Source organism: Meleagris gallopavo, chromosome 3, assembly GCF_905368555.1.
Source record: "Meleagris gallopavo chromosome 3, MGAL_WU_HG_1.1, whole genome shotgun sequence".
Classification (NCBI taxonomy): domain Eukaryota; kingdom Metazoa; phylum Chordata; class Aves; order Galliformes; family Phasianidae; genus Meleagris; species Meleagris gallopavo.
Window position 1 is genome coordinate 40,103,769 of NC_139406.1, and position 26,088 is coordinate 40,129,856.

General features: G+C 35.0%; 1 protein-coding gene across 1 annotated transcript in view; it reads left to right on the top strand.

Annotated features, from left to right (window-relative positions):
- Nucleotides 1-26,088, top strand: part of LOC146544669 (protein-glutamine gamma-glutamyltransferase 5-like) — a 31,496-nt gene that overhangs the window by 2,680 nt on the left and 2,728 nt on the right. Inside the window, exons 2-12 of the mRNA XM_085219914.1 lie at nt 17,553-17,782; nt 18,079-18,321; nt 19,256-19,374; nt 19,701-19,829; nt 20,080-20,257; nt 21,131-21,263; nt 22,230-22,333; nt 22,442-22,684; nt 24,147-24,473; nt 25,403-25,560; nt 25,841-25,974. Of these exons, the coding sequence (XP_085076040.1) occupies nt 17,553-17,782; nt 18,079-18,321; nt 19,256-19,374; nt 19,701-19,829; nt 20,080-20,257; nt 21,131-21,263; nt 22,230-22,333; nt 22,442-22,684; nt 24,147-24,473; nt 25,403-25,560; nt 25,841-25,974 (1,998 nt within the window). The remainder of the gene's footprint in view (nt 1-17,552; nt 17,783-18,078; nt 18,322-19,255; nt 19,375-19,700; nt 19,830-20,079; nt 20,258-21,130; nt 21,264-22,229; nt 22,334-22,441; nt 22,685-24,146; nt 24,474-25,402; nt 25,561-25,840; nt 25,975-26,088) is intronic.

The window sequence follows — 26,088 nt, forward strand, 5'->3', positions numbered from 1 at the left end:
ATGTGGTGATGAACTAAGTGACAGCCTCTGCCAGTTGTTTTGGGTGAAAACACTTTCCTTCAACTATTCATTTGCCTATTGTGTCTATTAATTTATCCTCGTTGATTTCCCTTCTTTTTATTCTAATTTTCATAGAATCGCAGAATCATAGAATGGTTTGGGTTGGAAGGATCTTTAAGATCATCTAGTTCCAATCCCATCCTATAGGCAGGGACACCTCCCAGTACACCAGGTTGCTCAAAGCCCCATCCAGCCTGGTCTCAAATGCATCCACGGAGGGGAACTCACAACTTCACTGGGCAATCTGTTCCAGTGTCTCACTACCCTCACAGTAAAGAATTTCTCCCTAATATTTAGTCTAAGTCTACTGTCTTCCAGTTTAAAGACATTTCCCCTCATCCTGTTGCTACCTCTCAGTATAAAATATCCCTCCTCAGCTTTCCTGTAGGCCCCCTTCAGGTACTGGAAGGCCACTATAAGGTCTCCTCAAAGCCTTCTCCAGACTGAAGAGCCCCAGCTTTCTCATCTTGTCTGCGTAAAGAAGGTGCACTAGCCCTCTGGTAGTTTTCATTGCCCTCCTCTGGACCTGCTCCAGTAACTCCTTGTCATTTTCTCTTTCTTTTGCATTGTACTGTCTAACAATTTTGTCATTTTCTAAGGTTTTGATTTTATTTCCTTCTCTACACATCAGCAGTCAGAAATGCATACAAAATATCAGATGATGAAGAAACAATCTTCATTTGGTCTACTACATGACCTTTAAGGACACATCACTTTATAATGATGTTGCTCTATCAGTGAATGATTGTACTCAGTATTCTGGTACCTTACACAGGTTTGTGCATTAGTTTGGATTGGTGAAGATGGAATTAATGAGACATTTTATTAAAATAAGGATAAGGCTTATTACACATAGCTTATTTTACTGCATTTACATGCAGTACGTAAAATATTTTTCATTGAGCCTTGCCTTTGGGGAGTTGTCAAATTTTAGCTCTATATGTAGAAAGCTATAAATTTAAAATATTCTTCTTTTGAATTTTTACTGCATTTAATGAAGACTTTAAGACTCTTTCAGTGCAGACTATACAGATAAGCAGCTGCTGATTAATTCTGTTTTGACCTCAGATGATAAACATGCTGTGCAAATTACTTCCTTCCTCCTAACCAAGTATTAATCTTTATCATTAAAATACCATGGATACAAACTGATGTGCTACTCCTGTTGTTCACATAGTTAATCTTTGGATCAGCAATTGATGTCCAGTAAGTTAATTATAAATACATAAATTATATAAATACATATATTGATGCAAGGAATGCATTTTTCAGACTGAAAAAAACACCGATTTCTTTCAGAGAGCTTTTATTTCTTCCTTATAATCTGTTCTTAAGAGAAAGTAGATATGAATGCAATCTCTAAGTGAGTCATTTTGATGTAACTGCACAATGTCTGTGGCAAACAGTGGTTACTATTGAAGTTCATATACTTGCTCTCCTGGCAAAACCATTTTAAAATGAAAATAAAATAATATTCTTACCTATCCAGAATGCCACAATTGGAACTCCAATCCAAGGTATATTTGTTGAAACACCTTTCTCCTTCCCATGTTGTGCTGAAGTAAACATCAACTAAAAACAAAGTAATGGGCCTGTACAACTGATAGCTATGCAGGCAATTTTCATAATGGAAATAACTCTTCTTGCCTCTTTTACATGTGGCCAATGCTTATGTAATGTTCATGAGAATAACTTCCAATTAATTCATGTTTTATACTTGGGCAGAACTATAACATCCTTACAGATTCCTCAAAGCTTTCTACAAAGTTTGCTATGTCTTGCAAGACAAATTTTGGGGAATTGTTTGTTTGTCAATAGCATTGTGTTATCCAACTAATTTCTAAATTTCTGTTCACCTACAGAAATGGAACAGCAAAAAAAATTGATTCTGCAAAATCTCTCTTGTATAATTCAAGCCCTAAACATCACAAAATAGGAGTTAGTCTGGCTGTGATAATTTAAACTTAGACATTAGGACTGCTGGTTCACATAATTTCCAATTAGTGTGTATGTCTGCTGCAATGAGATTAAATGGTTAATTTAATGTAAACAAAATAATGAAGTTTAGTCTGTGCCACAACTCAGTTCTCTCAGAAAGAAAATTGTATTTACCTGTTCCTCAAGACCAAGACTGATGTCTGATTAGCTGTAGTTCATTTAAATATTTGAAACATGGTCTCCAGATATGGAAGACCAAGGTAATACTTAAACTTAACAGAAGCTGATCTACAGATTGCTAAAGAAAAATACCCTCTTCCTCTAAAACACAGCTGTAAGAAACAGAATTTTAGGACAATGCACTTATGTTTTGTTGCTTTTGGATCTCAATGGTTGCCAGGTTGTTCAGCCCTGTTTTAGAGTAACTCATTGTGTAATGGTAAATAATAATTAAATAAACAATAATTTATAAATTTATAGGCTCTGTGTATGTATCACTATGTGACTATCACTGTGTGATTTTAGACAATGTATAACTTAGAAATAAATTCATCGCCAATTAAATAAAATTTCATATACACTACAGATTGTGCAGGTCTTGTTATTAAGCAACAATGATAACATGCTTCTTCAATATTTATATCTTTTTTTGTTTCATATATTAATTCATCAGGGCAATATTTGAAAATTGTTTAATTATCCATTCTTTCAATTATCTGAGATAAGGAGAATAATCACCCGGGTGAATAAAAAGGGAAAAATATTGTAACTATCAATTTCCTGTGTGTTTCAAGTTTTCATTAGCATGTGACTCAATTATTAAGAGGATTAATAGGGAAAATGTAAATTGTATTCCCTGACAAATAGATTGAAAATACCATGGGTGGTCTGGTCCACAGAAAATTAAAAGAATATCTCTGAAGTTAACATTATACATTTTTAAATAGCAACTAAGACAGCTCTGGACCATTCCTTAGGAAAACAGACTATTGAATTTAATTAGGATTTCAAGTCTTAACTTTCCAGCAGTGCTTCTCTGTTAATATGGTAATATTAGTAAACGCCAAGTCTCGAGTATAACTCAGTATGTTAATGTGAGTTCTTAATAATTAACAGCCTAATCCAATCCTTCTGGAGCAAGTCCACTGGAAGTCTCTGAAATATAATTACAGATTTAGAAATAATTTGATGGGAAAAAAACCGTAGTGTTTTTCAAAAGAATTTTCAAAAAAATGCTTTTAAGTCTCTGCCTTTAATGCTTTCTCCTTGTGAATGTTCTAATACATTCTCCTCTTGAGCCCCACTACTCAGTGGGGTAGAAAGTGTTTTGTGACAGCATTCGCTACGGATTAGTAAAACTCAGAAGTGGGTTTCAACGCTTTATATTTGAAAATAATTAGGCTATGCAGTGTAAAATTTTAAAACACATTTGAGAGAAAACAGCCCTACAAATCAAAAGAGATTATGTTAGGAAAAAAAAATTCTTTGCAGTAGGAATGATCAAACACTGGAACGGGCTTCCTAGAGAGGTAGTTGTTGCCCCACGCCTGTCAGTGTTCAGGCTTTTGGATAATGTGCTCAATAATGTGCTTTAACTTTTGGCTAGCCCTGACATGGTCAGATAGTGGGACTAGATAATCTTTGAAGGTCCTTTCCAATGGAGCAAACAGTTCTATTGTAGTTGGATGTGTGCTGTGTTTAACTGACAGAGGTTTAATCCAATGTAATAGTTGTAGAGCCAGGTTGTCTGCAGCAGTTTATTAATATGATCTTTATTAACAAATTTTCTAATATATTCTGATTATCATCCTGAGCGGTTGCTTGAGTAACCCAAAATAACATGTTACCGCAGACAGGCAGTGACTGTAATACTTACCTGAATGGTAATTTTGCTTAAAAATTTTTCTGCTCTGGCATTCCAAGTGGACTTGCAGTATGTTGAAGAGATTCCATTTCCAAAACAAAAAGAAAAAAAAGAAGAAAGAAAAAAGAAATCACAAACCAATCATTATTTCTTCCAGAGAGTTTGACTACCTGTAACTTCATGCATTTCTTTTCCTATTGTGGCCCTTCCATGAACACATTATTTGTCTCCATACTGGAATACTCTTCAACCATCTATTTTGAATGGAGGCAGTAAAACAAGGTGAACTATATTTAAATAACTATTAGATTCAATATTTTTCTACTTAGCTGAAGTTAGTAAACATATAGCAGTCGGGTAATGACCAGTGTATGACTTACTTATAACACCTACTGGAAAGATAACATAAGCGTTTGAAATATTGAAAGGTTTTATTTATATTTTTTTCTTTTAATGCTTATCTCTGTGTTGGTTTCTTGAATATTTTCTGTGTTATGATCATTCTCAGCTTCTGCTATCTAAATGTGTAGTAATCATAGTGGACAAGGAAGTCCACAAGGTTCAACAATGTGCCCTATATACCTTACTAGGGTACATTTTTTTCTATTCTGATTATAATGAGGACTTATTATTGTATCACAGCTTTTTTAAAAAGGGAATTTTTATTCTAGTTGTTTAGATTCACATTTAAGTTCAGCGTTGTATTTAAAAAGAAAAAAAGAGAAAGAGAGATTAAATTTAGATTCTAGTTTACAATCTAATTAGCATTGCATATTGATAATCAATAAATTGACTGCTCAGTCTCTTGAAATTTCTCTTTTCCAAAGTGCAGGAAGGAAAACTCAGGTTAATAATGTGTGGTGAGGAAGAATGCTATTTTTATCTTCTGTGTAGTCATTTTAAGTCTTATTACTCCAAGAATTTCTGAATATATCTATGAAAACAAATTTGAAAGAGTGTCAGCTGAGTGTTTCAGAAAATGAAGTTCATAACATGCCAGAAATATTCAAACTTTTGTGTGTTTTGTAATTTGTTGGTAAGTTGTCATAACAGATATTTTTTCAAAGGATAATACAGTAGCAGAATACAGATTTAAATGCAGATTTTTCATGGTATAATTAAAAAAATATATATATATATAAACACTAGGGCACATTATCTAACATTTGGCAGATTACAAGAATCCAAACCAAGTGACTGATGCATAACTTCATTATGGTTTTGCTGAAGTGTTAATTAGGGATTGAAAGTATACAGGAAAATTATGCAAAGAACATATTTTAGTAAGGTATATAGGCAGTATTTCAGGGATATGTTGAGTTTACTTAATTAAAAGATTTAATAAATCTGTTTTTCAGTGTGGAAAATCTATTGCAGCTTTGTTACATACACAAAGGAGTGAAAAGGGCACTGGGAGTTTAACATTCATTCAGTATAGGAAAAGACTGGTAAAGTATGTATTTGTCCTAGTATAACATATATAATATATGATGTGTTTGTCCATAGAAATAAAGTATATTATAATTTTTTAAATGCTGTCATAGTGACAAACCAGTTCTCAAATCCAGATCTGCCCCAGTGTTTTTTGAGATTGGAAGCCCTTTGATGTCCTGATAAAGGCAAATGGAATTTTTGTGTAAATGTAGGACCTGCTCTACAGGAATGCTCTGTTGACCATGGTAAATGACGAATTTTAGATAGCAAAAATTTAGCACCTCTCTCAGAGGACCACATCTCCTTTCTGTGCATGAGGCTTTTATAAAGTGTTTGCTACTGCACACAGCTAAAATAGAATACCCTTGTAATTAGTTTTCTTTGCTAAACATCAAACAGTTAAAAAAATATATAACTGGTTATTGTTATGGGATTAAGCCGTGAGCTGTTATTAGCTTGCTTGTAGAACTTAATGCAAGCTATAAGGTGTTCACAAATCTTGCATAATGCCTTGACACATTATTATTCTAATCTTGTGTTGTATCTTTTTATAGAATTTTACTGGGCTGTTGTTTAAATTATATTGCTGTGGAGTCCTATCAATTTTAGAGTTCTTATATCATGAGTTTCAGGCATCTCACCTTTGGAATTTCTTCAAAGTGAGCAGTACAGTGATACGTACGAACCTGCTTCATCATGGTGAGGTTGATGGAAATATGTGTTGCTTTGTGTCTTAACTTGCCTGTGGTTTTCTTCCTACACTGTATTGGTTAACAAATGCAAAGCCAGAACTATATTATTGCTTTCAGGAAGAAAAACAAATGCTTGTAAGAGGAATCACTTTAAACTGATTTCTCATCTCTATTCATTCTAAAAAATAATAATAATAATAAAATAAAAATTGGCCAAAATATTTAAAAAGAAGGAAATATCTTTTCTTATTTTAATTAAACAGTAGTCTCCTTTTCCAGTGTAGTGGAGTAGTGATAAAAGCCAGAGAATCTTTCTCATTCTTCTTGCAATTAGTTCTCACTAGCATACAAGTATTAAAAAATGACCTGGTTAGAGAAAAAGGAAGCTGGTTATGATTTTTAGTTCCAGAGATAGGTACTTACATGCCAGGGCTCTTAGGTGTTGATTTAAATTATTATGACACATGGCTACTTTTGTTATGAAGGAAATCTTCGACTCTATTTGCTCCATGTGAAAAGGACAGTCTAATTCAGAGATGTTTTTCTCAATCAAAAAAGGGAGAGGAACATGAATGATTTGTCCTTAGATAATACCAATAATAAAATACAAGATAAATTAGATGAATTCATTTTCTTCCCCAAAGAAGCATGAATAAATTTAACTTTTTCTTCCTCACGTTTTCTCTTAAGAAGGAAGAAGACTGAGTTTGGAACTGGTGTACAAGGCTGATGACAGTCTCTATCCACACCCTTTGCCATTTTCCTTTTAATGATTTTTCTCTTTGGATGATCATTAGCTGTAAAGGAAAAAATGTTTCCATAAGCATACAAGACATCCAGGCTCATATCCTTAATTACTATTCTTTGGAAAGATGACAGCACATTTCACTGTAATTACAGCTCAGCTGGATGTGTTCTTATGAAAAAAGGACTCATTTTGGATTATTGTAAAAGATGTTAGCATGGCGTTCTCTAACGCATTATATGAGAAACCAGCAAAGAATAGACTTGATATTCTTACTGATTTCTAAGGAGAGCAAAATTATTTGTGTTGGATCTCATGAATATTTATTTTCCTTTTACAGAAACTGAGAAACTTGAAGTTTAAAAAAAAAAAAAAGTATATTGAAAGAGGAACATTAGACAAAGATATTACTGAAGACAGCTGGTTAGCTGAAAAGACAGCAAACCAAGTCGATAGCTGCTGTAACTTTAACAAGTAGAGAATCCACACTTGTATGTAAAAAACTAGCCCAAAGCATTTTTGTGAGTCCTTAAAGTACAGTGCTATTTAGACCAGAAAAACTGGAAGGTGCTGCTTGAAATATGGGTGTGTAGATGCTTATTTTCATGATGCAATTAAGTTGTCATTCCACTTTTTTTTTTTCTCTTACTGCGTTATTGAAGTATTTTTCACTGTTCTGATAAAGTGCTTGCATGAAAGCTTTGAGCTGAATTTATCTGTCTGTAACATTTGAAATTTGGGAGACGTGCACTTAGAAATTTATTAAAATAACTATAAAAGTATAGGAAAGCAGACCATCTCTCTTACTTTCTGCTGAATATAATTTCATAAATGAACAATTCAGTATTACGATTTTTTACTCAGGTGAAAAAGTTGTGTAAATGCAATGGGAAACTACTCAGACAGTCATATCCAAATCACTGGTGATTGTGGATAAAAGGATACAGTCCTATGCCAATTTTCAAGACAAATCAAAGCATGGCCTTTGTAAGCAGGCACCTTACTTTAGTCTAAAATTCCTTCTAGTGAGCATAATGACATTATCTACTGCATCCTGATAAATAAATGCAAAACCCCCAAACCAACTATCAGCTTTTCAAATTTCTACATGCTTTGATAGTATGAATTGAAGCTGAACCAAGGGTAACTAAACAGTGCTTTGCCAAAACACTTGCACTACATCTACTACAGCTTTCCTATGTATATTGCTTCTGATTCTAAGCTGAGCTAAGGTAATTCCATTTGTTATGGTATCTTTTTATGAAATGCTGAAAACAGTAACACGTATAGCTTTTAAAGAATATGTCAAGGATTATTTTGCTTAGTAAGTCTTTATAGGTATAAACTGAAATGTGTATAAAAACAGATTGGAGAAAAGATAAAATAGTATGGAACTATCTTCTTAAAAATCAGATAATAGTAGGTGCTCTGTGTTAAGGTATTAAATAGCACATCAAGGGTCATCTTACCAAAAGGTAGAGATCTCAAACAAAATCAAGACTTTATTTATTTGCTTGTTTGTTTATTGAAGGAAAGAAAGCCTTTTGGCTCTGGAATCTCTGTGAATGGAGATGGAAGCCTTCAAACAAAAGTGTTGGCATTTATACCTGTGGTTGTACAGCTGTGTTTGTAAAGAAGTTGGAATTATTTGCTGTATAATTCTCATATTGAGGTATGTACAATGTGCTTTTTACAGGAGCTGGAAACATATAGTGAAGACAGCAACTGTCTGTAAGCTGGCTCTGGATTGTTTTTGACCATCTTTCCAACACTGCCATTAGTGTTTGAGCAGAGTTCCTTGCGACATGGTAATGAACTAGTGGCAAAAATACATTAAAAGAACAGAATTTGTGCTGGATGAGAAAGAAAAAGTGGAATGGAGCCTGTTACATGTACAAAACCGATCCACAAAGACAGTTCCATCATCTGAGCGCGGCAGTTATCTTCGGCTTACACCTTGCCTGCCGTCACCTCAACCAGTCCATGTCCTGCTCCAGCACCTTTCATTCTATGCCTTGCTCTGTACTTCTACTCCTGCAAAGGAAGTTTCATAGTTCACTAAAACCTGTTCCTAATCCTCCACCATTGTGAAGTCTCTGAAAGCTCATGCAAATGTCATTAAAGCCACACCACTGCGTGACAGACCAGCAAATGAATTAGTTCGTCCACCCAAACACTCTGTCTATTATCTCCTGAATGAGTAGAGAAATCACTAGCTGCAAACAATCTGAAATATATTTTTATCTTTGCAGCACCCACCGTCCCCCAAAAATATCTTTGTAGTACTGGAGCCTACGAGAAAAGAGTAATATTTCTCTTTGAAGAAAGAGTGTGTCTGATTTAAATGTACGTATATATATATATGTATATATATAAAATAAAATAATTTGGGTTTGCATCTCCTATCCATGGGGTCTTCCTTACCCTTTGTAAACCTTCTATATATGTTTGCATATCTTCTATATAGACCATATTTTGTAAATGTGAAAGATATACTGTATAGATATTTAAAATTGGACAAAGAATTTTAAGAATTTCTTCCTGTTAATTTTAACTCTTGGTTCTTTCACTCTCAGGTGCTTAAAATAAAACAGAAAAGAACTGCTTTTTTTAAACCTCACAATGAATAATTCATGGGAAATCCTAGAAATCCTGAAAATACCATGTAAGACAGTTACTGAGCTCGGGTTGTTAGAGCCAGAATATCTCGCTTCTGTTTTTAAAATTAGACAGTCTCCAAGTGAAAAGGAAAGATCGTTTTATTGTAAATATTTCCTTTTTCTTTCTTTTTTTTTTTTTTCTTCTTCTTCTGTCCTGTGCTTTGGGATCCTGAGCTCTAGGTCTTACATAAAGAAACTTTAAAGGAAAATCCAGGAAAAATCATTACAGGACAAAATGCATTTTTTATACAGCAAGAAGATTTCATTAAAATTTGAAGACAAATTAAGAAGCAGAATAGGAGCCAACTTATGTTCCCCAGGATAATACAAAACCTCCCATGATCCAATTCAGTGAATGTTCCTCTCTGTTTCATTCTTTGCATTTGCACTGTTCAAACTGAATCTTTTTCCACTTAGCATTGCTTGTCCAGGTAAAAGATCCATATCTCCTTCATCGCTTGGCAATTAGAAAATCACAGGCCTGTGATTTTTAGGTTTCTCTGTGTGGGAAAATTACTGTGCAGTGAGTTGGGTTTGGAATTTGCAGTACTACTCTCTTATTCCACTTCCCTTTTTAACACAGTTGTGAAAAAACTCATTTGATAGTGAGCTTACAGTGCTCAGTGTACTCAACCTGACAAATAACTGAATTATAAATTCCAGTTTTAGCTTATGATTTTTTTAATAGGTGAACTAAATTTTTCTTTCTGTTGAAACTTGTTTAAGTTTGTGCAATGTTCACAGTTTTTTCTATGAAGTTAAACCAGTCACCATTGCTAATGTTATTAAAGTATGTATTAAAAGAACCAATTAAAAAAAACAAAAACAAAAACAACTGTGGAAGTACTACAGAGTGAAGGTTAAGGAGAGAAATCAGGTCTGTGGTATGACTCAGAGTGGTATTTTAGCTTGGCTCTGTTTTAAATATGATGACATGATGTCTTAAACACAAATGATGTTGTTTCTTCCTCTTATTAAATGTACCTTCTAATTGCTTGACCTTTCTATGTTCTGCATGTACTCAACATTGTAGATGCATGCGCTACACAACAACATTGTGGATACTGGGCAGAAACATCCTATCACATGAAGAAAAGGAACTGGCTGACAATCAACATAAGTCCAGGATAAGGCTAAGATGGAAGAGAGCAAACATCTCCAACACAATGCAAGGCAGGTCATAGTATCATACAGGCTGGAAAAGACTGTGATGATCATCTAGTCCAGCTGTCCACCTATCACCAATATTGCCCACTAAATGATGTCACTCAATGCCACATCTACGCGTTTCTTGAACATCTCCAGGGATAATGACTCCACCACTTCCCCAGGCAGCCTATTCCAGAGCCTCACCACTCTTTCTGAAATTTTCCCTAAACACAGCCTTAACCTTCCCTGTCACAAACTCGAGGCAATTCCCTCTCATTCTATCACCTTTACCTGGGGAAGAGGCCAACCCCCACCTCGTCACAACCTCCTTTCAGGTTGTTGTAGAGGACAATAACATCTCCCCTGTGCCTCCTCTTCTCTAGACTGATCAATTTCAGTTCCCTTAGCCACTCCTCATAAGACTTGTTTTCCAGACCCTTCACAGCTTTTATTCCTTTCTTTGGACATGCTCCAGGGTCTCGATGTCTTTCTCATAGTGAGGAATTCCTGCAAACCAGCTCAGGTGGGAGCTGCCTTGTTCTTGGTTTCTCCACATGAGGACTGGCGGTTTTGTTATTTCAGAAACCACCTATAATTATTTAATGCTACTAATTTCCTTTAGCTTTTAGAAAGACAATGCTGCTGCGTGCATCTTAAAACACATCGGATTCACATAGGGCTTCATTTGAAACATTTCTTACTCCTATTCATCTATAAATAGAGTGTTGTAATACTTGTTCATACTCAACAGAGTAGCAGCCAGTGCTTTCAGACTCTTTAATGAAAGGGATTCCCATCACAAATTGATACATGATTTTTAAGAAACTTATGGGTATGTGCTGTTATAGAACTCATGTTCTTGACAGATTACTGCCCTTGCAATATGAAGCTTCTAAAGATCAGATGTACTCTATGTGAATTCCTAACAAATTTATGCTTATTTTAGGGTTACCTTATGGCATACAATTTTTTTCTCCCTAATCCCTTTCTCAAATATTCCCGAAGTTTTGGCAGCAAATACTGTTGCCAGTTAATTACTTCTTCAAATATTCCTACTTCACAGGTAACACTTTTTTCTGTCACTTATTTCTGAAAAAGTGTAAGTTTATTAAGTGTAAGTTTAAAGTGAACTCCATTATTAATTAGGTGGACACATAAATAAGGTAATCAAATGAACACAATTATAAGGCTAGTGCAGTAGAGTGAACTGTAGGGCTGTGTACTGACATGTCCCTAGGCTGAGTAGCTAAAATATCTTTTAACCACTGTAGTTACCTCAGTATCCCACTGGATGACACTTTCACCAAAACACTTTAATCACATTTTGCATGTATTCTGATTCTTCCCTTTATCCCCTGTTCAGCTGTCATTTTGTATTCCTTTTTCTTGAAAGAATGTCTTAGAAACTCGATTGCTGTGACTTCACTCTTGTGTTCAAATATATTAATGATGCTGTGAGACTGCATCAATGCTGTTCACAGGTGATCCTTCTGTGATTGCAATGCCCTCTTCTTCAATTCTTGCTCTTTCCTAGTGGCATAATCGGTAATTGAAAGCAATGATGATTCCTGAGCCGTAGCAGGCACACCACTTGACTTTTTCAATGCTCAGCATGTCATTCTACCATAATGCATGTCAAATATTTTTGAAACTATTACAAAAGACAAGTACAGACCATTCTATGGTAAGTAGCAATTACTCCATGTATTAAGAAATCCTCTCAAAACCATAAATTTATAGATACTTGTACAGAGCCCAGATGTTTAAAGAAATTTAATAGCCACTTCCTGAAATTAAGCTATTTAGACTAAAACCTCATTAATGTTCTATTAATCTGTAGAATTTCCAGGCCTGCATTGAGCCTACAGGCTTCTTTGTGCTTTTCAGAAGGCTGTTGGATGTATAATAAGAAATTGTAGTGATGTGGAGAGGACAGTTTGCATGAAGGGAAAGACATGGAAGCAAAGAGAAAAAGCATACCGTCCTGGGACTAATGGACTGTTGGCATTAGCTTATTGCTCCTTGCTGCTGGGCAGGGAGGGAAGCTGTTTCTGTTGGGAAGGAGACTCAGCTCCCTGAGAAGTCAGCAATTAGGGCACATCAGCTATTTAGAGAGGCCATAAGATGGGTGGCAAAACCTTTCTGTAATGCATATCACTATTTCCTGTTAGCGTTCAGTCTTCCGCAGCCCTTTCTTTAGGTCAGTGGCCCTGTTGCCTCAGTGATCTCACTCCAACTCATTTGATGCAAGGTTTGGAAGGCAAGAGGGATAAAAACAGACTGAGAGCACCTAGATGGCTAGTATGCTATGATTTTTTACCTTGTTAAAGATTCTTACTCTAGGCACTTGGGACTCAGACTTGAGTGAGAAGACCAACCAGTTTGATAGCTGTGAGCTGGCAGTAGCAATTGGATGCCTTTGCAAGTGCAGGTAGGCAGAAGCCTGGACATCTGGGAGACTGATATTGGGCTGGGTATCTGTACAGCAATTCTTCAGAGACAGATAGGCACCAAAGCAGCTTCAAGGATCCAAGCAAGCATACTTACTACAGTTAGTGACTCATGTCCATACAGAAAGTGTTCAGCTTCTGATTCAGTGTTTTATTGTTTTAAACTCTTAATTAAATCTCTTTGAACCTACAGGTGCAACAACTTAGTGAAGCTTATTTGTTTTCTTTTATTTGTCACAGGCTTTCATTTACCAAAAAAAAATTTAGGCAGGCAATTGAACTACTAGAGGTATTTGAGGGGATTTTAATATATTTTTGGAAACTGTAACCTGCTTTGGACATTTTCTACCTATAGGCATGGGACTATCATTTTGTCATCTGAAAAGATGCATCAGGATCAGTTTTCCTGGTAAATAGACCATAGTATAGTTATATATTTTAAAGTAGATCCTCAGTGCGGGACTGGACAACTTCTATTCCTATTTTACAGGTTGATTTAAAATTGATTATGTGTTTACATCTATATCATGTTCTAATATAACTAAATAATTTCTTATGGAATAGTGTTGTTCTTTTGTCAAATGACAAATATTAAGAAAAAGACATTTGGTATCATTTTAACAGTTTTGAGATATGTACTTTTTCATGATTAATGAAATAAATATTAAGAATTCTCATATATTTTCATAGCTGCCAAAGAAATAGCCAAGCATTTACACATCTCAAATATGAGAACATTGACTATTATATTCACTTATTAATGAATCCATCATAATAATTTCAACAACTCCTGTCCAGAACAATCTAGTTCACAGATTCTTTGCTGTAGTTTCTATGAAATTATCTCACTATCCGTGAGCTTAATTTATGCTTACTAAGTTGTTTCATGGTAAGTTAGGCTGTTTCATTCTTAAGGAACTGACTAGAATCCAGGCAGTTATCCAAATCATCAAACTTCAGTCATTCTGTCATTTTCCTATCAACTAATTGTTCTTTTTTTTTTTTTTTTTTTTTTTTTTAAATCCAAATTAGCATAACTTAATTGGGAGGGATTTTAGTAGTATCTCATCTATTTAATTTTCAGAGTGAAAGACATAAGAAGGATAAGAAACAATTGTTACAAATGCTCATTCTTGTTTTAGTAGAGGAAATTTAAATCCATCTCTCCTGATGTCCTCATCACTGAGTAAGCAGAAAGAACAGTCTTGTTTTGTATTCTTGTATTAAATATGTCTGGGATGTAAATAAAACAATTTACTTTGTATCAAAATATGTAAATGTTTTCTGTTCACAGAAGCTCTTGGAAAACTTCAGATGCTTTTCAGAACTTTTGGGGAAGGAAGGAGTAAAGGAACAAGCTGAGAAACTGTCTGTGTGCTTTCACATAAATATGCACAAAGTATAAATAAATTTTGTAGCTTTTAGATTACACTTTAATGTCCATTTCAAAAACATTTAATGCAGTTCCTCTGTTTCTTTTACAGTTCACTTGAAAAGTTTGCAACCGTTTATTATACTGTGATCTCCACTTAGAGGTAGAATAGAGTACCCAGACTTTCTGGAAGCTGTGTTTTTTGTTTATAAAAATGTCCACTAGAGGTTTAATAAAGAGAGTTTAAATTCAGCTTGAGCCCAATGTTCTTCACTGTTTTCCTGTGGGTGTATGAAGGTGTCTGGCCATTAAGTGCTGAGACTTATGGCAATTGTGAATGGCTAAAAATTACGGCTTGTGCTGAAATGTATTTAGAATCACTCTGGTCTTGAAATATTTTTGAGACAGTCCGAGTTGTGACATGTTGAGAGTTCCATTCTACAGGTGAAGTACCAAGATCTCTCCTTTCCTTCAGCCACAAGACTCTCCCTAATAATGCTGGAAGTGAAAATGAATCATTTATGAGCATCAGTAGACACATGGGTGGGGCCTCTTTGTAAACTGGTATTTTGTTGATGCAATAAGTGTGACAGCCTTTTAGTTGTGAATATAAATGTTACTGAGAGGAAATTAGGTTGGTTCGCAGAGGAGATCAGACGGACTTTTCAGTGCTTCTTGCTGAGGAGCAGGTACCTCTGTCACTGCTGTGCTTCACATACCAGTACATGTAGAAGGAAAATGGAAGGTGAGTGCTTCAAAACTTTACTATCACTTGGCTCAGGACTGAGAATGGAAATTATTAAATAGTCAGGTGTGGGTATATAATAAAAGGTTACCTACTGCTGCTATGGAATCAAGCCAAGAAAATATTTCTATGGTTTAGACTTTTTTATTTGAGAACTCAGAAAAAGAGCAACTGCTGGGAAAAGAAGAAGAAAAAAAAGAAAAAAAAGAAACAAACAAAAAGCCCTTTTTCCTAAAATAGAAAATCTATTTAAAAAAAAAAAAAAGGAAAATTATGGAGAAAAACTAGTGAAACAGCCATCTCTGAGGATGAAAAATGGTATATTTTACTTCCAGCATAAAATACAAAGTTCTAGTTTCCACTGATCTTGTGCTAGGATCAACTATTTCACAAAGTTTACCTGAAGTACAGTTTCTGGAATTAATGCCAAATGTGAATTGATAGAGAGTACTGGATGACTGGTACTAAGGGTAGGTTTTCTATCATAGAACGAAAACCTAACCAAGATATGAAACTGATTAGCCTTTAGTATTTTCTCTGAGCTGTCTTTGCTGTCTTTGTGATCCATTTGTGATAATTAACTCAGATAAGTAACCTGTGGGCTGACTTTAGACAACATCCTTGGGAAACGTGTAATATTTCAGCTCCCTGATGTTCCAGTTTAGCTGGATTCATGACTCAATGAAATGTAGTTGTCTCATTTTATAAAATCCTCTGGAGGATAGGTGAGGATCTATTAGGTTCTTCCAGTCAGCATTCATGACCACAGGAATTTGTCATGTGTGCTGTAAGCAGTTCTAATCTTTTCTGTTCATCCAGAACACTTTGCTAATGAGACAACTCTCATTAAAATACAAGATTTTCAGTGATTCTGTTACTCTTTCTTGTTCAGCAGATATGATGCACTTATGCACCACAATGACGCAATCCGTTTCCCTGTGGGTGTTTTTTTTGTTGTTGTTGTTGTTTGGGGTTTTTTGGAGCGGGTGGTTTGTTTTTTTTTTCATTTAGTTTGAATAGTGTGTGTGCTTTCACTTTGGTAATGCCTACGTTGCTCTTTCTGTTGATCTTTGCTGAAGAGCTAAGTGACCAATTCAGTATCAAAGTCAGTATTTCAGTCAATATTTCAATAAATGAAATATTTAATGATTTTGTTTCAAGGAAAGAAATTGTTTTTTTTCTCCACCAGACCTTCCTTCTCTAATTTATTTCAATTATGATTTACTTCGGGATGTGATGCTGATAAATCCCACTGGATTGTGTTAGAAGTATCCATGTCCCATGGGCTTAGCCTTAAGTCTTCTTGTATGTGAATAAACCCTTGATTCCATGTGGCAAAAATGAGTGTTCAACTTAGTGCCAATTTACCTAGAGAAGTTAGTTTGGTTGTTCTGCAACTTCAGCAGACAAAACTTTACCTTTAAGATTTAAAATAGCATCCAAGTCTTTGTAGTTCATTGAACTCAAAATTTTCAAAACTGCTGAGAATTTTTGGCTCCCCTTGTCTCCAATTAGACTGAAGCATTTTTGAAAATCACTTGTTCTATGTAAATAAGTAAAAATGAATGTTGCCTCTCATCCTTCTGGCACCAGATCATAATTACCCCTAGGAAATGACTGATATCTAGACAGGATGCCTGGGATGGATGATACAAGATTTTTGTCAAGACAATCTTAGCATTTGAGATAGGCTGTCAGTAATTTTTAAAAACCATAATTTGCTAATATCTCCTTCTCCATTCATTTCCTCAAAGATGTCTCGATTTGGGTAATAAGATGAGTGTATCCAAACTTCTTATGATTCAGTGAAATATAGATAGATACATATACATATGCATGCTCATTCAATATTATTTGAAACTTGGGGGTGATATTTATTCATATTTTTTCATAATTTATTTGGAGTGCCATTTAATCTTTCAAACACATGCATTTCTGATTTTCATTTATTCACTTTATTATTTTATTATTTGTATAAATGCCAACTCTCAATTGATGTCATGCAAAAAAAGTTTGCTGTTTAGCTGTGGTTGAAATATAATATAAATTCTATTTTAGAAGGTGGGATATTGTCATTTAGTGAGACTATTACGATACAAAACCAATCTTTTGAGCAGAGATACAAAAAGTGTCCTTTGACATTAGTTATTTATAAAGCGCATAGGTGCTATAGAAAAGAAGTGAAACTTGTAGCACAGCTTTATAAATCAAAGCATTATACAAGTTTCTACCTGCAAGCAAAAGAAGCAGTGAACTTCTAAGGACACTTTTATGAATGTGTATCTTATTATATAGTTTTGCAATATGAACAGACTCTTTACTGTTTTGTTTTTTTTTTTTTGGGGGGGGGGGGGTTGGTTTTTATCAAAGCTATTATCTCTTTCATCTTTATCTCCTGTTTCACGCAATCTTGAACCTCATCCTGTGATGAGGTCATCATCAGATCACCTCACTTGTCATTTTTTCCTTTATGTTTCTTCCTCCATCTTGCAGTCATTGAACTTGGAGATGTTGACCTGAACTGTCCTTCCAACTGCCAAATTCATAACACCCATTTCTTCGGAACTGACAGACAGATAATAAGGAGAGGGCAAGCCTTCAACTTCTTTGCAAGTTTCCATAATCGGGAATGGGATGACTCCGTGGATCAGGCTACTTTCACTGTGGAGACAGGTAGTCACTTCCAAAATCTACGCAGGTTTTCTCAGTAGTTTTCTGCTATGTTCTATTTACCATAGTCTTCAGTGATAAATACTATCTTCTCATTCACCTTCTATGTGAACAGCCAACTGCCCTCTAGCTCTGGCAGTGCTTCCGTGTAAAGTTTTCTCACTCTATAAGAAAGCGACAAGTGAAAAAGAAATCCATGTTTGGGAGTTTTGCATTGTAAATGATTGCTAAACAAATTATTTGTCTTTTACATGTGCTTTGTTTACCCTGATTGAAGTTGTTTTTATTTTCCTGAAAAGGCCTCAGACCCTGTGAGTCAAATGAGACAAAATGTACCTTCCCAATGGGTAGATGTTTAGATCAAACCTGCTGGAGTGCTTCCTACAAAACTCATCAGCCAAAATGCATCAACATCAGTGTGTTTCCTCCCTCCAATGCCTGTCTTGGCCGTTACATTCTCAACATTCAAATCACTTCTTGTGGTCACACATACCAGCGATGTCTTGGAGATTTTTATGTCCTTTTTAACCCTTGGTGTGCAGGTGAGAAATTCTGTGATATTGAGGTAGTTTTAAGAAAAATGCTAGTGCTGAGTGAAAATGCTGAAAATATGAATTACTTAAGTGGTGAATAAAGGATAGAGTCACAGAAAGCATATGAAACAGAGAGCAATTTACTTTTCTGTGTTGTTGTTTTTTTTTTTTTTCCTCCTGAATGCTCAAAGTTGTCTCAAGCCAGTGTTTTGATTTAGCTTCTTAGTGGCAGCAGAGATGTAGTATAATTTTGTTTTCTCCACTTTTACAATAGCTTGGCAGGAAAAGAGGCAATGTGTACAAACTAAAACTAAAGAAGTTCCACCAGGAAACACGTTTTACTGTGCAGGTTACTGAAGTATTGACATAGGTTGCCCAGAGAGGTTGTAAAGTCTCCCTCCGTGGAAACATTCAAAAGCCATCTGGACATAGTTTTAGGTAACCAGCTCTACCTGTCCCTTGTTAAGCAGAGAGTTGGTCCAGATAATTTCCAGAGATCCTTTGCAATCCCACCTACTCCGTAATTCTCTGAAATCTGAGATATCACCACACAACAATACAATACAGATATGAATGAAATTCTTTAAGTCCGGTCTGAGTGGCAACAAACTGCAGAATTTGTAGAACCTTGCCAAAATAATGACATGGCAAATATTTATATTGTCCATTGATTTGATCAGAATTACATACCCAACTCTAATTGCACAGTGCTTTACTCCTAGAACTGCTTAGTATGAAGAAAATGTACAAGTCTGTAAATTTTGGGTGTATCACAGAAGAGTGAGACCTAATAAAGGGAAAATAAAGAAGTAAATAAAAATGGATTTAGCAGGATTTAAAATATATGTTTAAAACAAATAGGAAAAGAAAGAACTTCCAGTGAAATAGATATAGAAGAGCTAAAGAAGTACCTATAATCTGATAGACCTCGCATTTTTTCCAGACGACCCTGTATACCTGGACAATCAGGCCCAAAGAGAAGAATATATTCTCAACGAACATGGCATACTGTATGAAGGAGTTCATAAGCATATTACCTCTAGACCATGGCACTTTGGACAGGTACATTTTTAAGATTTGTTCAGAAGCAGCCATCCACATATGTACAAATGAAATGTTATCTATATTTTTTCAGATATATATGCTATATTGTGTGCACATTGTTGCTGTAGGCAAAATTGTGCATGTGAATGAAAAATGATTCCATTAATTAAAAATAAGCAAAACTAGTATGATTTTTAAAAGAGATTATATTTGAAATTCCTTCAAAGATTTGATTTTAGAAGATGATAGTGGAGAGGAGAAGACAAAAACTGCAGTACTGACCAGAAATACACCTGAAAAGGTATGTTAGAGTATCATGTCTATCTTAACTTCTCTTTTGGCAGTTTGAAGATGGGATTCTGGACATCTGCTTAAAGATTTTAGACATGGGTGCAAGTTATCATCATGGTTCTGATCGAGACCATTGTTGGCGCAATGACCCTGTGCATGTCAGCATGGTGGTAAACCACATGGTAAGAACTAGCAGTGCAAGGCCTCTTAGTAGATATGATCGCACTGCATTTTTTAATAGAAAGATAAATTGCACTATAATCTAACACAGCAAGGAAAATCCTTTTTTTTTTTTTTTTTTTTTTTTTTTTGTGCTTAGATGCACAGGAAAAATTAACTTGTAACATTGATCTTCAATATTTCTGTGAGATGCTTAGAGTGTGAAGAGATGGTCCAGTACTTGAAAAGACTTCTTTTCTTTTCTCTCTCTAGATAAGCAGCCATACCACTAACAGTATCATGAAGATTCCAGAAAACAATGATTACCTGAAGGGAACAAAACCATTTTCCTGGAATGGAAGTGTCCCTATTCTTCAGCAGTGGTACAACGGTAGATGCAGACCTGTCAGATACGGGTACTGTGGGTCTCTTGCTTCAGTAATGTGCACAGGTATATTTCAGCCTGCTTTTACCTATCTATCCAAAGTGGGAGAAAGAAAACTGGATCAGAAAACTCTGATCCCAAAAACTACCGCAAGCATATTACTCATAAATGTTTTACTAGAAATGAAATTGAGTATTTTATCTTCCTTTGATATGGAAAGTCTGCCTTCATAGTGTTTATTATAAACCTGCTGCTTTCCTATATGCTGTGAAGATCAGATCTTTTCTTGGACCCTTATGCAAAGTAACTCTCACTACTGCATCTTTTATTAAAACATGGAGCAAATGCAGCTTCATGGAAGCAAAAATTTATCCTTCAAAGAGGCTTGAGGGATGACTAAAAACACAAATTATGAACAAGATCTCTATCACTGCCTCCTACAAAACATAAAAGCAGTAAGCTACAGTCTTTTTATGCTACAAATGAGGAGGCAACAGTAAGCTATACGATAAAGATGAAAAAAAAAATTAAAACATGACACTATTTGCTTATTGAACCTGTTTCCGCAATGAAGAAAATTAGGCTGATGCTCTACAAGCAAATCTATAAACAGTACACTCTGTCATAGGTATGGACATTTTTACTAGTGTTTTATTAATGCAGGATCTCAAATTATTTCTGAATTTACAGCAGTTTTTGTTTTTTGTTTGTTTGTTTGTTTTATAAATCTGGAAGAGTAACGAGCCATTCCTTTCCAGTAGGCTGTTTTAAAATTACTTTTCAGTCACTTAAAAAAGTTTTGAAAACAGAATCACTACATCAAATATTACCTAATATACATTGCCATATATGATGGCAAAGTAGAATATGGGAGAATCATTTATAAAATAAGTAAAGGACATTACTATTTATGACTTATGAAGACTTTTTTCCTTATAGTGATGAGGTGTTTGGGAATTCCAAGCCGTGTTGTCACGAACTTCTGTTTTCCATGCTCAAATGAGAATCCTCTTGGTATCAATGAAATTTTTGACTGTACAGGAAAAAACCTGTGTGGCAAGGACAAGCTATGGTAAGTAAGAAATAAATAATAAGCTCCTTTGGTTTTGTCAAAAACTAAATGATAGAAAGACTAGTATAAATCTAGCAGTTCGGAGTATCTATTTCTTTGATGTAGCATAGCTGATCATTTCCTATTAATGCATTTCAAAAGCATACAATTACTGAAGAGGCACGCTTCTGAGAATTGATACTACCTGCTTATACTTTCAGTTGAAACAAGAAGCCATCTCTCTTAGCTGTAAAAATACAAAGTAGATCATGAAATGGAAATTGCTATCGTTAGTCACAATCACTTAGTTGAGATTTAAGTTGTCTTTCTGAGGTTTCTTATTGTGGATTGCTTCATTCTTGTTAATGTTTTGATTTATGTTCATGTAACTACATTATAATTCAGCTCAACAGTATTTCTTTTCACCCTTGGCCTGCATGTTCATAGTTTTAACTGCACTAGAATTTTGCTTGTATCTAAGTTTCATCCGTAAGAACTTTCAATGGGTTTTTTCTTTTTTGACCTTTCCCATCTGAAAAAGATAAGATCAAACCGAAATGCCAAAGTAGTGAGGATTCCATTGTAGCAGTTAAATCTTAAGGATTTGTTCTTTGTTAATCTATTAAAAAGACTAGGACAGTATGTGCTTTTTCTCTAAAGAATCAGGTAGAAAACAATAGGAAAATAGACTATTTAAACAAAAGAACTGTGCTGATACATTATAAAAAGAAGAAAGAAAAGAAAAAAAGAAAAGGGCTATAAAAAACTTGTTTTGCAAGCAGATCTGCAGGTTCTTGGTACAGATTTTCATTCTTAGGTATATAAAGAAAAGCAAATAACTCCTGCCCCCTGATGTCATTAATAGTGCTAAGGCAGAACTATTAATTTGCTTAGAAGATTCTCTCTGATATGGTTTTCCGCCATAACAAAGCATTGAAAATAATGACCCTAGCGATGATTTTAATCCTATGTTCCTACATTCTATAGGCGGTACCACTGCTGGAATGAATCTTGGATGGCTCGTAGAGATCTAAATCAATGCTGTGGTGATTGGCAGTGTCTGGATCCAACACCTTTGGAAACAGGCAGAGGTAACTGAAATAACTGCTATAATTGTCAGCTTTTCATCGGCTTATGTTTCTGAGTTTCTGTACAACTCAAGTTACATCCTGTTATAACATTATTATTTGCTGGCTTAGGCTCAGCTTGCAGTGGCCCTACTTGGGTTCGAAGCATCAGAGAAGGAGACCTGGACTTGGACTATGATGGTCATTACATGTTTTCTCGGCTGAACTCAAACTATGCTGGATGGCTTTCTCAAAACAATGCCAAAAAAACAAAAGTTTTCTGTGACACTTGGCCATGTGGACAACAACTAATCACCAAGAGTGTTGGCAGCGAGCAATTTGAAGACATCACTGGGAATTACAAGTATGAGCTAGGTATGATGAAATGTCATTGATGGAGTTAGAGGATATTTATAATGCTAATCAAAATTACCAATGAAATTTGTACTGTGCACTGTGTGACTAGAGCTATCTAAAAAAATTTATTTATTTATTAACATATTGAGAAAGCAGAAGATGTCTTTCTCTTCATACAATATCTACACATATTTAGATGAATAAAACAAAACAAATAGCAGTTGCTTCCTTTTAATCCCATTGTTCTTGTGCACATGTTTTGGTCTCACCTGTATTCTAGTTTTGAATATTAGCGGATTTTAGATAATCTAAAAGACTTAAATTCTTTTAAAATTAGGATTAATTTATTCCTTGTTGCCTCTTGCACTACCTCTATCAGGAATTACGCCCATGCTAAATTCACGTATAACGGTATCCTACTGTTATTACTTTTGGTCCACGGATTACTGATTTTCATTTTCCAATTGTAGGGAAGAGTTCAACCAGCAAAATTGCTCACAGGAATGTAGAGCAGATATGATTGTAAAAGCACAAGTTCTCTTTTATGAGAAAGGAGCAAGAAACCACACTTGACAATGTCTTTATTGGAATGGTGTATTTCATGTTTGAGGGAGATGGTAGCATTTCATACTTACTGTAGCACTTACAAAGAGATAACCTTTGAGTTTTGCATTTCAAAATTTATATTGTCATTTTGAAATGTAGTGAATGAAAGTACAATACATTTTATGACTTTTTTTCTGAAATATTTATGTAGGCCATTCCAAAAGTAATGCCTTCTATTTAATTTCATGGAAACTACAACAGATAGATACAAAGAGCACACTAACACTTTTTGAGAGAGCAAGTCCTCAGCTACAGAACTCTACTTTTCAACACATTCAACACCATTAGCTATGCATTTTCACCATTAATGAACAAGACTGTGCATGCCATACTTGTAAAAATATGCATGGCTGTCTGGAATGTGGTTGGAACTTCGTACTGCTGCTGCCACTGTTGAAACATGCCCCCACCACCTCACTGTACACATATCCACTGTTTGGTCTCCACAAACACTAAATGTCAACGGGTGCCATTTTTTCCAAAATTGAGGAATTCAATGACACAGCTTTGCTTCATACGCACTTCCATGTCAGATTCCATTTTGTTGGACTGCCCTTCAGCTGCCATTTGTCCCATGGCAACAAAATATAACAGGATACTGATGGTAAGGTTCAACCTCTACTTCCATACCACAACATCAATCTCTGACATTGTGAGCTAACATCATGAAACAGGAGGCATTACTTTCGGAGGCCTTCAATTCTTCTGTGAACTCAGAGTACTGTATTTTGTGGTTCCATTTCCTGTTGCATTTTTTTCTGTGCCAGACTACTACATTATGTTTCAGGAAAGAAGAGGAATAAATTTAATTATATTTATTGTTTAGGCAGATATGACTTCCAGTAGACTCATTATCATATATCTCCGTCAACAGGTTCTATGAAAAGCAAAGAAGCCTATTATCGAGCTTACAGAAGAATTCACCCAGGGTACTGCAATGCTTCCAACTCTCATATAGACAGAGAGTTATCATCTCTGAAAAACCCATTTTTGAGTGATAGTGGTATTAACACAAGGCTGAAGATGGCTAACTGCCCAATGTATGGTGAAGATGTCCAACTGCAATGGTTGCTTGAAAATTTGCGTAGTGAACCCAAAAACCTGAAGTTTAATTTGTGTGCACAGATAATAACATACAATGGTTGCCCAATGGATCAGTTTTGGAAAGATAGTGTGACTGTTGCATTAGGTCCAAGGGAAGGTAAGAAGGTGGATTTGTCTACTGTTCTTCTGTCCTCTCTTCTTTTCTGGAGACAGATAGCTTCTTTTGAGGGTTAGTGGAGACTTCTAAATGCTGGTAAAAATGAAATTAATATGCTATTAAATACTGACAGGCAAACTGTCTTAGAGCAATCAATTGTGAATCACTACTACATACAGAGTAACAGGCTAATTGTAGTCCTTGCCTAATTTCTCAAGGTTTAAAGATACTGATGATCATTTAAAAAAATTTTAAGTTCAAATCTAGATTATATATTCAACACAAAAATGAAGTTGTTGTGTTTATAATAGGTTTATCATAAGCAGGGACTTGGATCTTGACAATATTTGAGGTCCATTCCAACCCAAGGCATTCTATGATTTATAGATTTCCTTTGTCCAGAAGATATTAGCCAGAGTAAAACATGCAATTTGAGCACTGAATTGATTATTTCCAGACACATTGGATGCTGGGGAGTGCAAAGTCATGTCACAGCATAAGCAGTTGTTTCAACAGTTATCTCTTCTTTTTCACAACGAAGAAAGACCCCTTTACTCAATCACTTATCACTTATCACTATAAGAAGTGTTGTTCCTGATATTCATATTCTCCTTTATCAACCTCTAATTTGCCTATATTGCAATCACTGCTTTAAGAATTACATTGGAATTAAAGTTCCAAAATTTAAATAAATAAACATTTCCTTGTAACTGCACTAGTATAGTTATAATAATTAAAAAGAGTGCAGCTATATGATGAAAGCAGCAGTGTATCATCCTAAGCCAGGAAAATTTGTCTGATTTCAAAAATGCTGCGACAACTCAGTTTTTAATTAAACTATTGTCAAATAGTTATTGTTAAACTTTATGAGTAAGAAAAGTACAAATATTAGACAAATTAATAATAATAATAATAATCTTTTCCTGCAGTGAAAAAAATTCCACTGTGTATATCGTATAGTCAATATGGACCTTACCTCAATGATCACAACATTATGAAAGTGGTTGCTGTCTCAGATCCAGAGTGTGGAGAAGTTCTGATGGTGAGCAGGGATATTGTGATCAACAGGCCACCTGTTATTGTTAAGGTAAAGAGCTTTAATTACGAGCTTTGTGATCTAAGGAACTATTAGGAATTTTTATTGTCCACTTTCTAGATATAATGCAGAGAAATTTGGAAATTTCTTGGTTCTTTTGTTTTTTTAGCAGGATCATTGTGATTTTATAGTAACTTAGAGTGAAGCCTAGAGAAAGAAGGGGGAATAATCTCTGCTTTTGCTCTCATTTATTTAACTTCATGCTAATTTTTTTTAGGATGTATATACCTATATATCTATATCTATATATATATTTTTTTCTTTTAACTAGCTATTGAGCCATCCCAGGCTGAAAGTACCATGTACAGCAGAGATCTCCTTCTGCAATCCTCTCCAGGAAGATATGAAGAACTGCATAATGACTTTAGAAGGCTGCGGTTTATTCAAAGAGCCAATGACCATTGAGTAAGATCATCAATTATTTAAACAGGGGTAATATTAAGAGTTGACTGAGGTCTGCTAGATCAGCAGATTTTTGAGGAAGATGACAGTTCTTACATTTTTTGTGTGTAGGACCTG